Source organism: Podarcis melisellensis (assembly GCF_964234715.1).
Source record: "Podarcis melisellensis genome assembly, chromosome: 4".
In the NCBI taxonomy this organism is placed as follows: Eukaryota; Metazoa; Chordata; class Lepidosauria; order Squamata; family Lacertidae; genus Podarcis; species Podarcis melisellensis.
In genome coordinates, this window is record NC_138531.1 from 42,290,087 (window position 1) to 42,302,685 (window position 12,599).

Below are 12,599 nucleotides of genomic sequence, written 5' to 3' on the forward strand. Positions count from 1 at the left end.
CCGGGGTCCTTCCAAGGCTGCCCTTTTCCATGCCTGAGCCAATCGCGGAGCCCCTTGAAGCCAGTCTGCGGGCTAGAAAGAGGCGGCGGGGCGAATTTGTTTCCCTTTGCGTTTGTCGGCATCGCCTGGGCCGGGGGGCGACGGCAAGAGAACCGCTGTGTTCCGCGGCGAGGGGTCAGGCAGGTTCACCGGCCTCCTAACTTCCTTTCAGGCAAGATGGCGGGGGACGAGGCGGGAGTGACTCTGGGGCAGCCGCACCTCTCCCGGCAGGACCTGAGTACCTTGGTGAGAAGCGGGTCTCGAAGGGCGGGGGGGCTCGTGGGCTCGCGGGGCGCAGCGTCCCACGAGGCGGCGGCGGGCTGGCCGTTGCCCTGGAGCCCGTGCGAAGCCCAGGGGCAGCGAGTGGAAAGGGAGCTGGTGGGCTTTGCCGACTCTCGTCGGGGCTCCTACTGCCGCCTCCCCTTCCGTCCAAGCGGGGACAGGCGCTCCTCGTGGTTGGGCTGGGAGAGGGAGCCGTTTGGAGAAGGTGGACGCCAAAAGCTTCGGCGGGAAGGGCGGTGGGATCCGGGGATCCTGCTTTGGGGGATCTGTTGCACGTCCGCACGCTTCATTCCTCCTCTGGAGGGACAGCTTCGCTTCGTCATTTGAGTGCCAGTCCCAAGCACAGTGCCTGGGTGTAGTTGAAATTCAGCGTTTAGAAGCCTGCCACAGCTAAATGAGAGTTTTCTGATGCATCCACAGTTTGGGGTGTCATGCAATTGCGTTCCCTCTCCTCCTCCTCTCACCTCTCTTGCCACAGCATAACTAAAAGCAGGGTAGATAGAAATCATCGGAGGGGTATGTTAATGGAGACTTGTCCCTTACTTATATGTGGGTTCATTTGGGTATGAAGTCATATTCCTGCTATTTGCTGCCTACCTGCTTCTGTGGAGAGTAGCAAGATGGCAATAGTCAAAACGTGCAAAAAGCAGAGGATGTTGCTTTTGCTCAGTGGCATGCTTTAATATCTTTTGGTATCTTGTGTAATGCAACGTGTCTTAAGTTTGATTGCAAATGGGTTGGATCTTGACCTGGCAATGGATTGTGCTGCTTGACTACACTGTGAGTTTGTCAGCGCAGTATCTCTCTTACCTTCAAGTGTAGTTGGGAATTACAGAGCTCAATAATTTACAGAAAAATCTAACCCCCACCAGTGGAGTTTTCGATGTAGTGGCTCCAAAGCCACTACTGTTCCATCCCAAAACACCTTGTTTCTGGCTGCTTCACAGGCAGCAGCAGATGGGAACACTGCCAGTAGTATAGTTCCAGCTGGGTGTAGTGACAAGAGCCTTCCACATCAGAGTCCCCAGAGTGTCACCTTTACTTCATCCTAACCCTCTCCAGCAGCACAGGGGTTAGCTGTGTTAACAAGTAGCCTAGGGCAACTGACCCATTTCTCAGCCTGAGATTTTAACCTATGAAATAGGCGTAAATACCTTCACGTGAAGACAGTAATAATAAAGCATGCAAAACACTTTGTGCTGTAGACAGGCTGTATAATTAATGAGAGAATTTATAACATGAACATTTGACAAATATTGTAAGTTAAGTATGAATGATTTAGCATTGTACAACCAAACTTATGTCACATTTTAAAATATTGCCAACAGCATTTTTAAAAATCAGGTTTAAAAATCCAGATTTTTTCCCCAGGAGGCATTCCAAATCCATTTATATCACAAGCTTGGCTGTTGATTAAAATGAGATGTTGGAACAATGTTTTCTGCAAAATTGTTTATTTCATTCATAATAGCTTAACATGCCCTTAGATCTTCATAGACAAGAAATAAATATAAACTCAATCAAATAGTTATCTAGTGCTGAACTATCTTGTTAATCTTCATTTTGAATTCCTTTATGTTCACCATTGCAAACACTTTACTGTTTCTTCACTCTGTATTCTGAAAGAAAATTAATATAAACAATTGCAGGTTTTTTAGCAACTGTATTTGTTAACAAAGTCTTTTGAAGTAATAGAATATTTCTTTCTTGCAGGATGTAACTAAGTTGACACCTCTGTCACCAGAAGTCATCAGTAGGCAAGCTACAATTAATATAGGTAAGTTAAAACAAATTTAACTGGAAGAGGTTGAAATATATTAATAGCATAGCCTCTTGAAACCGTGAGTCTCTGTGTGAACTGAGGTACCCTTAAAAAATGCTAAGAGAGTTGAGGTCTTCCAGATTAAAGTCTCGATCCAGCACAGATTTAGGTGTACTTAACACCCATTGAGTTTAATAGGAGTTAAATGCATGTGACAAAATTATTGTTTCCTTATTTGGCTGCAAATCAAAATACTGACCTTGCTTTGTCCCATCCTAATTACTAAATTGTCTAATCCTGGAACATATCTGCTCTATGGCTTTATTTTATCCCATTTTTCTTTGTTTGCTAGTTTATCAGTCTTAATTTGAGAAACCTAAATAGCTTTCTTTTGCCTTAAAGTTCAGCATTAGGCAAAAAGAATTCATTCTCTATGTAATACCGCACTTCCAGTAGTAGCCTTCATTTCCCATCATACATGTTCTATAGTGGTTCTTACTTTGAACTGAAGCTATCGCGTTTCTTCATAGAAGATTTTCTGAAATCAAATTAGTTACAGTGGTATCTCAGGTTAAGAACTTAATTCATTCTGGAGGTCCGTTCTTAACCTGAAAATGTTCTTAACCTGAGGTACCACTTTAGCTAATGGGGCCTCCTGCTGCCGCCTTGCAATTTCTGTACTCATCCTGAAGCAAAGTTCTTAACCCGAGGTACTATTTCTGGGTTAGCAGAGTCTGTAACCTGAAGTGTCTGTAACCTGAAGCGTCTGTAACCCGAGGTACCACTGTATTGTCTCTTCACTTAATATGAAGTTTGGTATACAGATAATATAGCCTGGAGTTGGAAAAATGTGTCTTGGGGTTGTTTTAGACCTGTGATCTATTATAAACAAATGAATTTACTGACCTCACAAATGGAGGAATCTATTAGTTTGGATACATAGGGATAACTGGAGAAACTAGCACTTCTAAGGTATATGCAGAAAGTGATGAATTTTTACTCTGTAGAGGATTTTTGTGAAATTGACAAACATTTGTTTTTAAAATCCAGGTACAATTGGCCATGTAGCTCATGGAAAGTCAACAGTAGTAAAAGCTATTTCTGGAGTTCATACTGTCAGATTCAAAAATGAACTGGAGAGAAATATCACTATCAAGCTGGGCTATGCCAATGCTAAGGTACGTCACTACAAAATTGCCTGTTTTGGTTTGAAGCCACGCTCTCACTATTCTTCAGTGCAGTCAGCTGAGCAATGGTAAATTAAACCTTCATTTTCACTTTTTCTCTGCAGATTTACAAACTTGATGATCCAAGTTGTTCTCGACCAGAATGTTACCGATCCTGTGGGAGCAGTACACCTGACGAATTCCCAACAGATATTTCTGGGACCAAAGGGAATTTTAAACTAGTCAGGTAACATGAAAAGCTCAACATAAATGATTTAGCATTGGCCCATAGTTTGTTGTGGTTTTTGCTGTGGGTATGTGCTTATATGGAATTCAAACTTAAAATACCTGATTTTCTTATTTATTTACCTGTATTGATTAAGTCTGCAACCAATACAGTCATACCTTGGGTTGAATGCGCTTCGGGTTAAGTGTGTTCAAGTTGCGCTCCGCGGCAACCCGGAAGTAACGGAGTGCGTTACTTCCAGGTTTCGCCCCTTGCGCAGACACTCAAAATGACATCATGCGCAGAAGCAGTGAAAAGCGATGCACAGACGTGCCGTCGCTAGTTACGTTTGCTTCTAGATGCGAACGGGGCTCCAGAACAGATCCCGTTCGTATCTAGAGGTACCACTGTATTGGTCTTGACAGCAGAAGAGGACTAATGAGCTGTCCTAAGAGCAGTGCTACATGTTCAACTGCTTATATGGCAAGAACTTTGAAACTCTGAGGATTGTCTCTAGAATATAAGGAAGCTAGAAGAGGCTTGAGGTGCTTTCTTGCTCCTTGTCATTCCTGTGTTCTTTGGAAGGCGGGAACTGTTATCAGATTTGCCTATGGCAGGTATGGCCAGACTTGGCCCACCAGCTGTTTTGGGACTACAACTCCCATCATCCCTAACAGGACCAGTGGTCAGAGATGATGGGAATTGTGGTCCCAAAACAGCTGGAGGGCCCAGTTTGGCCATGCCTGGCCTATGGCAAAGTAGCTCTTTTTTAGAAGAAAGAAGCTGTTGGCTGTTTGGGCTTTCTCCTATTACAGTTGTGTGATTCTTTGCCTTAGCATGTTTTGGGGGGGAGAGGAAGTAGGGCAAATTAGTTGCACAATATATGGAAGGAGGAAGCCCAGCAAACCAGTAACTGCACCTCTCTATATCTCAGATGATTAAGGCTCCAAACTAAGCACATTTATTAGGGAGTAAGCACCATTAAACATAGTGTGACTTCGTTTTGAGTACATTTTAAGAACTAAGAGGAATGTATCTGCTTTTAAATCTATACAGTGCAAAAGTTGTCACTTTTAATTCTTCAGTTGCTTCAAGAAGCAGATATTATTGAAACTATTCATCTTCTGCATATTTGCTTTAATGTGTGGTTATTGCATATTTGTAAACCTTCCATTATTTTAATTAGACTAATTATTATTTTGCTTCAGAATAATGCTGCTTATTTTGCTCTTCCTTGCACAATAGGCATGTCTCTTTCGTGGATTGTCCTGGCCATGATATCTTGATGGCTACTATGTTAAACGGAGCAGCTGTCATGGACGCAGCTCTGCTGTTAATAGGTAACTATTGGAGTGGAGAAATTTGACATGGTATTGATGCAGTACTTCTGCTTTTTAATAGCTGTTTAGTATTTTCACTGTTGATGAATACAGTTCTGTAATCATATTTAAGATGCATTGAATTCTGTATGTTTTCAGTGCTGGATGTTTAGATTGTTCCTGTCTAGGAACTGTGACCCACAGAAATAATAGGATGACATATCATTGTGATCTTTCATTAAGGAAAGTGGCCATACTCTAAAACAATACATAATTATTTGTTCCTTTGTCTTTCCAGCTGGCAATGAGTCATGTCCTCAGCCGCAGACCTCTGAACACTTAGCTGCTATAGAAATCATGAAACTGAAACACATTCTGATTCTACAAAATAAGATTGATTTGGTAAAAGAAAGCCAAGCCAAGGAGCAGTATGAGCAAATTCTAGCTTTTGTACAAGGTAGGTTTCTAGAACAAAACCAGTCACTGCCAATTAGTTTATTACAAGCAAACACTTACCATAAATTCTGAGTTTAGCAGTTAACCGTGTTTTAAAACATCACTTTGTGTATTAATCTATATATTAGTAAAATTCTGCAAAAGGTTTTAGAAAATAAGCAAGAATAAACCTTGGCTCAGGCCTTGAGCAGATGGGATGCAAGGACTCCCCTCTTGAATGCTAAGTAATGGGTACAGTAAAGCGGCGTTTCCCAACCTTGGGCCTCCAGCTGTTTTTGGACTACAACTCCCATCATCCTTAGCTAGCAAGACCAGTGGTCAAGGATGATGGGAATTGTAGTCCAAAAGCAGCTGGAAGCCCAAGGTTGGGAAACACTGCAGTAAAGGGTCCATCTAGTATGTTTGTGCAGTACAAGAAAGGCTTAAGTGCAAAGTGCTTGAATTTTAGAGAGCTTTCTCTCTTGCACTTCTAAGTGGCTTGGGTGACAATTGGCATTGTGCCAGTATACAGTCACTACACCAGGGATTCAGAATGGCAGTTTGACTTTGGCACTACTGTATGTACATCGGGAGCTGGTGTTGGTGAAAATGTCGAAATTAGTCCCTTTTGGCTTCTTCCATGTTCGAGTGGAAGGCACATTTTACAACCACAGGCTCTTGTGTCATTGGGTTTTTTTACCTGCCTCAGTCACACAGGTTCCCATGGTTCCTTTCCTAGTTTCAAATATTTCAAAATAGTCTGTTGGGTGAAACACTTGGATGTATTTATTATTCTGTCTTTGAAAAATTGCTTCAAATAGTCTCACCCAAAAAGAAAATTCAGTAATCTTGAACATGAAATATGTGTCTCTTAAAAGTCCTCAGATTATGGTAATCTGTGAGAATAATCCCAAATAAAAAGGTAAGGGGCCCCTGACAGGGCTCGCAAGCCGGGAATGAATGATGTTTCAAGATGGACTGAATTAGAAGGGAGGCGAATTAAATTCAAAATAGAATAATGATTCTTAGTCGGTGGTGTTCTTTTGCAAAATCATCCCAATCCCCAATTCTCGCCATGTGCACTCAAAAATAAGCGACACTGATTTTAACCAGGATTTGTAAACAAATAGAAGTACTAAGCATTATATCCTTTCTTTCTGTACCCGCATCCAAACATGATTTCCAAAACAATTGTATTTCCAGATTCAAATGCCAAACCTTGACTAAAGCACAATAGATTTGATAATATTGTTGCACCTAATGGGTAGGATTATGATTACCCCTTTTCTTTTCTTTACTAAAGTCTCACATTTTAAAATTAAATCCTCACTTTCTAGATAGTCTTAACAATCTGCTTTCCATCTCTCCTAGTGGAATTAATACATTTTTTTGAGTAGCAGATCTCATGCTGCAAATTGCTTTTAAAAATCTGTTTCATTTAAAAAGTAATTTGCCATATGGTGTGAGAAGCTCTTGTTCAGAAAAGGAAGGAAAGACCAAAGTTTCTTTGGACACTAGTTTGTTTGGATCTTGGACATTCATTCTGAAACATCTGGTTTCCAAGGGTTCAAACCATTGCAGATTGTGATGATTTTACTATGAGCCAGGGTTTTTTAAAAAAAATTTTAAAATTTAGATTGACTCTTCTGCTTCTACAAACTCAAAACTGTGTGGACTGTTTGCTGATGAATATCACTACTGAATATATAGCTAAATCATATGCATATTGAAGAGCAAGCTTTAGTTTTTGGTGCAAGTGTATTCGCCCAACAGTTCTGTGTTGTTTTGTAGACTGTAAAGAAAATAGGCAGAAAGCTTACTTGTGATGTAGCTAACTTTTGAAGAAGTCACATAATAACTGGTGCTTTTAATACATTATTATCTGTGAAAATAGGTACTGTTGCAGAAGGAGCTCCAATTATTCCAATCTCGGCACAGCTGAAATACAACATTGAAGTTGTTTGCGAATACATAGTAAAGAAAATTCCAGTGCCATTAAGAGACTTCACATCAGAACCAAGGCTTATTGGTATGTCTGCTTCAGACCTGTCCACATATATGTAGACTTTCACCCCCTTGCTCACAACATTGGATAAACAATATTTAGAATTAAATAAGATTTAGAATGCTGTTGTAAAGCATATGTAGTGCAAGTGCTCAGACTTAAAAACTGAAGAATAAATAATACGTAAAAAAAACCAAAAGTAACCACGCTAGTTCATGATGGATGTTTAAAAAACCTTCCAAAACCCACAGGCTTTTGGGGGGCCTATTAAAATGTCACAAAAGAGGTGTGTTTTTTTAATTCCCTCGAACTCTTCATCAGGCAAGATGTTACACACAGAAGGAATGGAGGGGGATGAAGGAGGAACATAGGCGGAATTTTGCAGCCATAAAGTCAGCTTGTAGGCTCCATTCCAAGATGGAGGTTACAAGCTGAATTGGAGTGCTCTAGGAGAATAATTCACTGTGATTCAAACTTTTACATTTTCCACCAAAATTGTATGCAGTTTGCAGGCATCTTTGCCCTGTGAGAGGTGATGAAGCCTGCCACATTTCAAAATGATAGCTGTATAGGGTGGACACAATAGGAATCTTAAGGGGGCTGTGGCTGGTTATGGAAAAAAGTATGGCTCTCCAGGAAATACTGGGGTGGGGTAAATGTCACCCGCAGCAAGGACCCTGCTATGTCAAGGGGTAGGGGACTGCTGCCCTTCTTGGATTTGTGGAGATACAGTGGAGATCTCTCTATTGACTTGTATTGAGGAAGGCAGAGATACATGTGACAAATCCCTTCCCCAGATCACTGTGATTGGAGTGCTCTAGGAGAATAATTCACTGTGATTCAAATCTAGACCCATCTCCCTGCTCTGTACCTTATCCCTTCTGGAGTTCTGGGCATGTCCCTACTTAGTTTGGTTTCATTTCTCAGAAGAGAGAAGAAAAACAGGCATGCTTGGAAGCTTAAAGTAACCTTTTATCTGACTTGAGATGCCTTGCTCACAGCTTACTCCAACCTGTAATCTGGGGAACCGGGTTCGCGTCTCCGCTCCTCCACATGCAGCTGCTGGGTGATCTTGGGCTAGTCACACTTCTCTGAAGTCTCTCAGCCCCACTCACCTCACAGAGTGTTTGTTGTGGGGGAGGAAGGGAAAGGTGAATGTTAGCCTCTTTGAGACTCCTTCGGGTAGTGATAAAGCGGGATATCAAATCCAAACTCTTCTTCAGTTTTATCTGTCTAGTCTTTCAAATGATACAACTTCAACTAATCAGTTTAAAGATTGAAAGTTCTAGGTTTAATAGCAGGTTTTTTTTGCTTTGCTTGAAGCACTCCATGAGATTTCCATTATACTTTCATCTGAACAGTACATTGTAACAATAGGTAGGCATTAAAGGGCCCTTGAAATAATTTATTGTGTGTTAAGTCTGTCCGGTGACTTGTAAAAATTGCACCTTAAGTTTTGTATGCTTGCCACAGTCACATGGGAACAGCATTACATATATACTTTGGTGAGCAAGAAAAAATTGTTGGGTGTAAAAGATTGATGCAAGCATTTACTGAATGTATCTGATTAGATGTGTCTCTTCAGTTATTAGATCTTTTGATGTCAACAAGCCTGGATGTGAAGTTGATGACCTGAAAGGAGGTGTAGCAGGCGGTAGTATTCTAAAAGGTGTATTAAAGGTAATGCCATACTTATTTCACTGCTGCTTCCCCAGATGCTGCATGGCAAACCACAGAACTTGCATTTATGCCGAGGAAGAAATAAACATTGTTTAAAATTGTATCCTGATAGCACTTATAACCAGGATCCGAAAAGGTTTTTTTATATGAGCCCCAAGGCTTAGATGTGACATGTAATTTTTAAAAAAATAAATCCTTGGAACAAGAGGTTTTAATATTAAATCTCAAACTATTCATGGTGCTCCATTTTGTTTCAGATGGAGTTTGTCATGAGCCATAGAAGGGCTTGATGAAAAGACCAAAATCTTTCTTGGGATACTGAAACTAGTTTCTTTCAACCAAGCCTCGTGTCTTCACATCCCTGTTTTGAAAACCCTAATTCTCTTCTTGGTTTTGCCCATATAAACATTTCTCTCTCAAAAAACAAAATTGTTATATAGAAGCAAGGTTAATTTTATGATACTACAGATATAAAGTCTGTAACTTGATACAACTATGAGTAACCCTTCAGGTTTTTAAAATTATTATTTCTAAACTAGGTAACTAGCATCTTACTGGCATAGAGCACCTTTATTTTCTTTTAATATTCTGTCTTTTATTCTGTTTATAGGTAGGCCAGGAGCTTGAGGTAAGACCTGGCATTGTATCGAAGGACAGTGAAGGAAAACTTATGTGCAAGCCCATTTTTTCCAAAATTGTATCACTCTTTGCAGAACACAATGATCTGCAGTATGCTGTGCCTGGAGGGCTTATTGGTAAGTTATATTTGATATTTATGCCACACCTATTTAAGAGCCGTGGGAAGTGTAACTTAAATTAAGAGTGCATCTATAAATGAACATAACTGTTCCAACATCTTAATTAAGAGAGATTTCTTAACAGGATTATTCCAAGAACTTCTCTAACACATATTGTGTAGGAATGTGCTGGGTGGTGGTAGCTATGTACATTCATAGCGCGTATATTTAGTTGCATAGCTAATATTTGAATACTGCAGTTAACTTGTAGAATATGCATGTAGATGCTTTACAGAATGTAGAATTGTGGGCAAGAAGTGTACTTTGTTTTTTGCCCGTTCACTAATAGCTTTGCCTCTTGGCTGAGAGGGGAGAAAACTATCACTATAGCACTTTAGTTGTTCTGCCCTTTAAGTGATTTGAAGAGGCTGATTTTTCTTCAGTGTTGGTGTTTCACTGTCAATGCTACACTGTACATGCTACACTGTACATGCTACACTGCATGTAGCACTCTCACTTTCTCTCTGGAGAAAGTGCGCTTGAAGAGACAACTTGGGAGTCCCTCATCTGAAATTTAGATGTTATGACACATTTGATATTGAATAAAATATCCAATTCTGAAAAGGAATTTAAGTATATATGTCGTTTAGCCAGCATGGCAGATTTTGAGAGAATCTATTGGTCACATAGCTTTTGATGTAACTTAAGTGTTTTGTTGTTAGGTGTTGGCACCAAGATTGATCCAACTCTGTGCCGAGCTGATCGAATGGTGGGGCAAGTTCTCGGTGCAGTTGGAGCTCTACCTGAAATATTCACAGAACTTGAAATTTCCTACTTCTTGCTGAGGCGACTGTTAGGTGTCCGCACCGAAGGAGACAAGAAAGCAGCAAAGGTTGGTTATTAGGCACTTTCCATGTAAAAATACTGGGAAGAATTGAAATTCTTATCTTTCAGTACTGGAAAAGGGTGCGTATATACCTTAAATGATAAAAGAGTTGTATCTGATTTTCCTTTACCACTTATTTCAGGTGCAAAAACTATCCAAAAATGAAGTTCTAATGGTAAACATAGGATCACTGTCTACTGGAGGACGAGTCAGTGCAGTGAAAGCTGATCTGGGCAAAATAGTCCTAACAAATCCTGTGTGCACCGAAGTAGGAGAAAAAATTGCCCTTAGTCGAAGAGTTGAGAAGCATTGGCGGTAAGTTGGTTTGAAATAAAAAACATGTCAAAATGATATTCCTAGATGAGTGGGTTATTGCCCATTAGTAGTACTAATATATGAGAACCGGAGAAAAGGTTTCAAAATGTAAGGCAGGATTGAGCCTCTCCACTACTGGCAACATGCATGAAAGAATCAGCTATTGACAAAAGTGTGTCTTCATTAATTGCTTTGTTCATAAACTACAAGCCATCATACCGTTTTATGACACACTTTGTCCAGAATAACTTTTTAAAAACATATCCTTACAGCTTTTTAAATGCAACTTCCAGTAATTGTCAACTTTTTCTCTGTTTTGCAGTTTAATTGGCTGGGGACAGATTAGAAGAGGAGTGACAATCAAGCCCACAATAGATGACGACTGAAAAGCTGAAATGCATTGCTTCACTTTGTAAAAGCTGAAGTGTTTCCATACACCTGAGAGTGCATTTTCAGAGTGGAAGCTGTTGTACAATGTCCACATTATACTGAAAATCAAGCCTCTTAACTGAAATTCTAGTTGGTATCTGCAATAAATGTGTAAAAGAAATTGGCAAAGACGGATTTAATTATCCTCACTTACAGCAAAACTAAACTTGACTCATGTTTAATTTATGTCAGTTTGTCTGAGACTCTCTTTGGGGCTGGCTTACCTAACTTTAAACAATGTAACACAATACCCCACAATCTGTTTTGAAATAAAAAATATTGCTTATTTTTTCATTTAATTCTTACAAGTCTTTGAGTAGCAAAAAGCTGAAAAGATTGTTGAACCAGTGGAAAAAATAATAATAAACACTCCTTGGAAGATCAGTCCCCTTTCTTGCCCTATTGTTTAGCTTTCAGGCTTCTAGCAAATATTTTCTTTCTGCAAGTCACTGTATTTTTTCTATTTATAGTTGAGATCACTAAGAATCACTGATTTTACTTACTTTGTAGATGTTTCTAAAACCACAAGGACATAAAATATTGTTCACATGGAATGCGAGACAGTTCACACTTTAAAATATTTGCTTTTAATAATGGTCAAAGTAGATTCTCTAAAAAGAAGAAACTTAACTGCAGTACTGGGTTTCTTAGATAAGTGACTGTATATGTGATCCATATGCCCTTGAAACAATACAGTGGTACCTCTAGTTGTGAACTTAATCCATTTTGGGGTGCCATTCGCATCCCGAAAAATCCGCAACTAGAGTGCCTCTTCTGCGCATGTGCGCTGTGCAATCGAGCACTTCTGCGTGTGTGCAGCCAGCGAACCCTGAAGTAAACACTTCCAGGTTTGCCACGTTCGTAAGCTGAAACGAGCAGAACGCAACGTAAGGTATGTCTGTATTAATATTAAAATACATGGTATTTAGAAATCCATGTTTAGAATTGTCATGTGAATAGGTTTCCATCTACAATGGATCACCTAAGTTGGAAGAGCATGTGAATATCAGCAGTGGCGTAGCGTGGGGGGTGCAGGGGGGCCGGCCGCACCGGGCGCAACATCTGGGGGTTACGGGGCGCAAATCCACGGGTTAGGGGTCAAATTACTTGCCCCGAGTGCTGACAACCCACGCTACGCCACTGAATATCAGGGTTCACTTAGGAAATTGTGTTGTGGATAGAATTTGAACCCACTTATTGGTACAAAATTCATATACCTCAACAGTTTGATCCTAAGTTGTTGCGGGGAAAACCGTTAAGAATAAATTAACTATGCCATTGCATGTTGATTTTATTCCTGTTGTCTGCAGTGTTCCAA

At 40.2% G+C, this 12,599-nt stretch overlaps 1 protein-coding gene across 1 annotated transcript; it reads left to right on the forward strand.

The window, feature by feature from the left end:
• The first annotated feature begins 74 nt into the window (after nucleotides 1-74).
• EIF2S3 (eukaryotic translation initiation factor 2 subunit gamma) lies at nucleotides 75-11,580 on the forward strand. The gene is made up of 12 exons (XM_081909022.1): nucleotides 75-285; nucleotides 2,035-2,098; nucleotides 3,134-3,261; nucleotides 3,375-3,496; nucleotides 4,721-4,815; nucleotides 5,093-5,251; nucleotides 7,124-7,258; nucleotides 8,820-8,914; nucleotides 9,525-9,669; nucleotides 10,374-10,543; nucleotides 10,680-10,852; nucleotides 11,175-11,580. The coding sequence occupies exons 1-12, from the start codon at nucleotides 217-219 to the stop codon at nucleotides 11,236-11,238; spliced, it is 1,419 nt and encodes a 472-aa protein (XP_081765148.1). The 5' UTR covers nucleotides 75-216; the 3' UTR covers nucleotides 11,239-11,580.
• The last annotated feature ends 1,019 nt before the right edge of the window (nucleotides 11,581-12,599 follow it).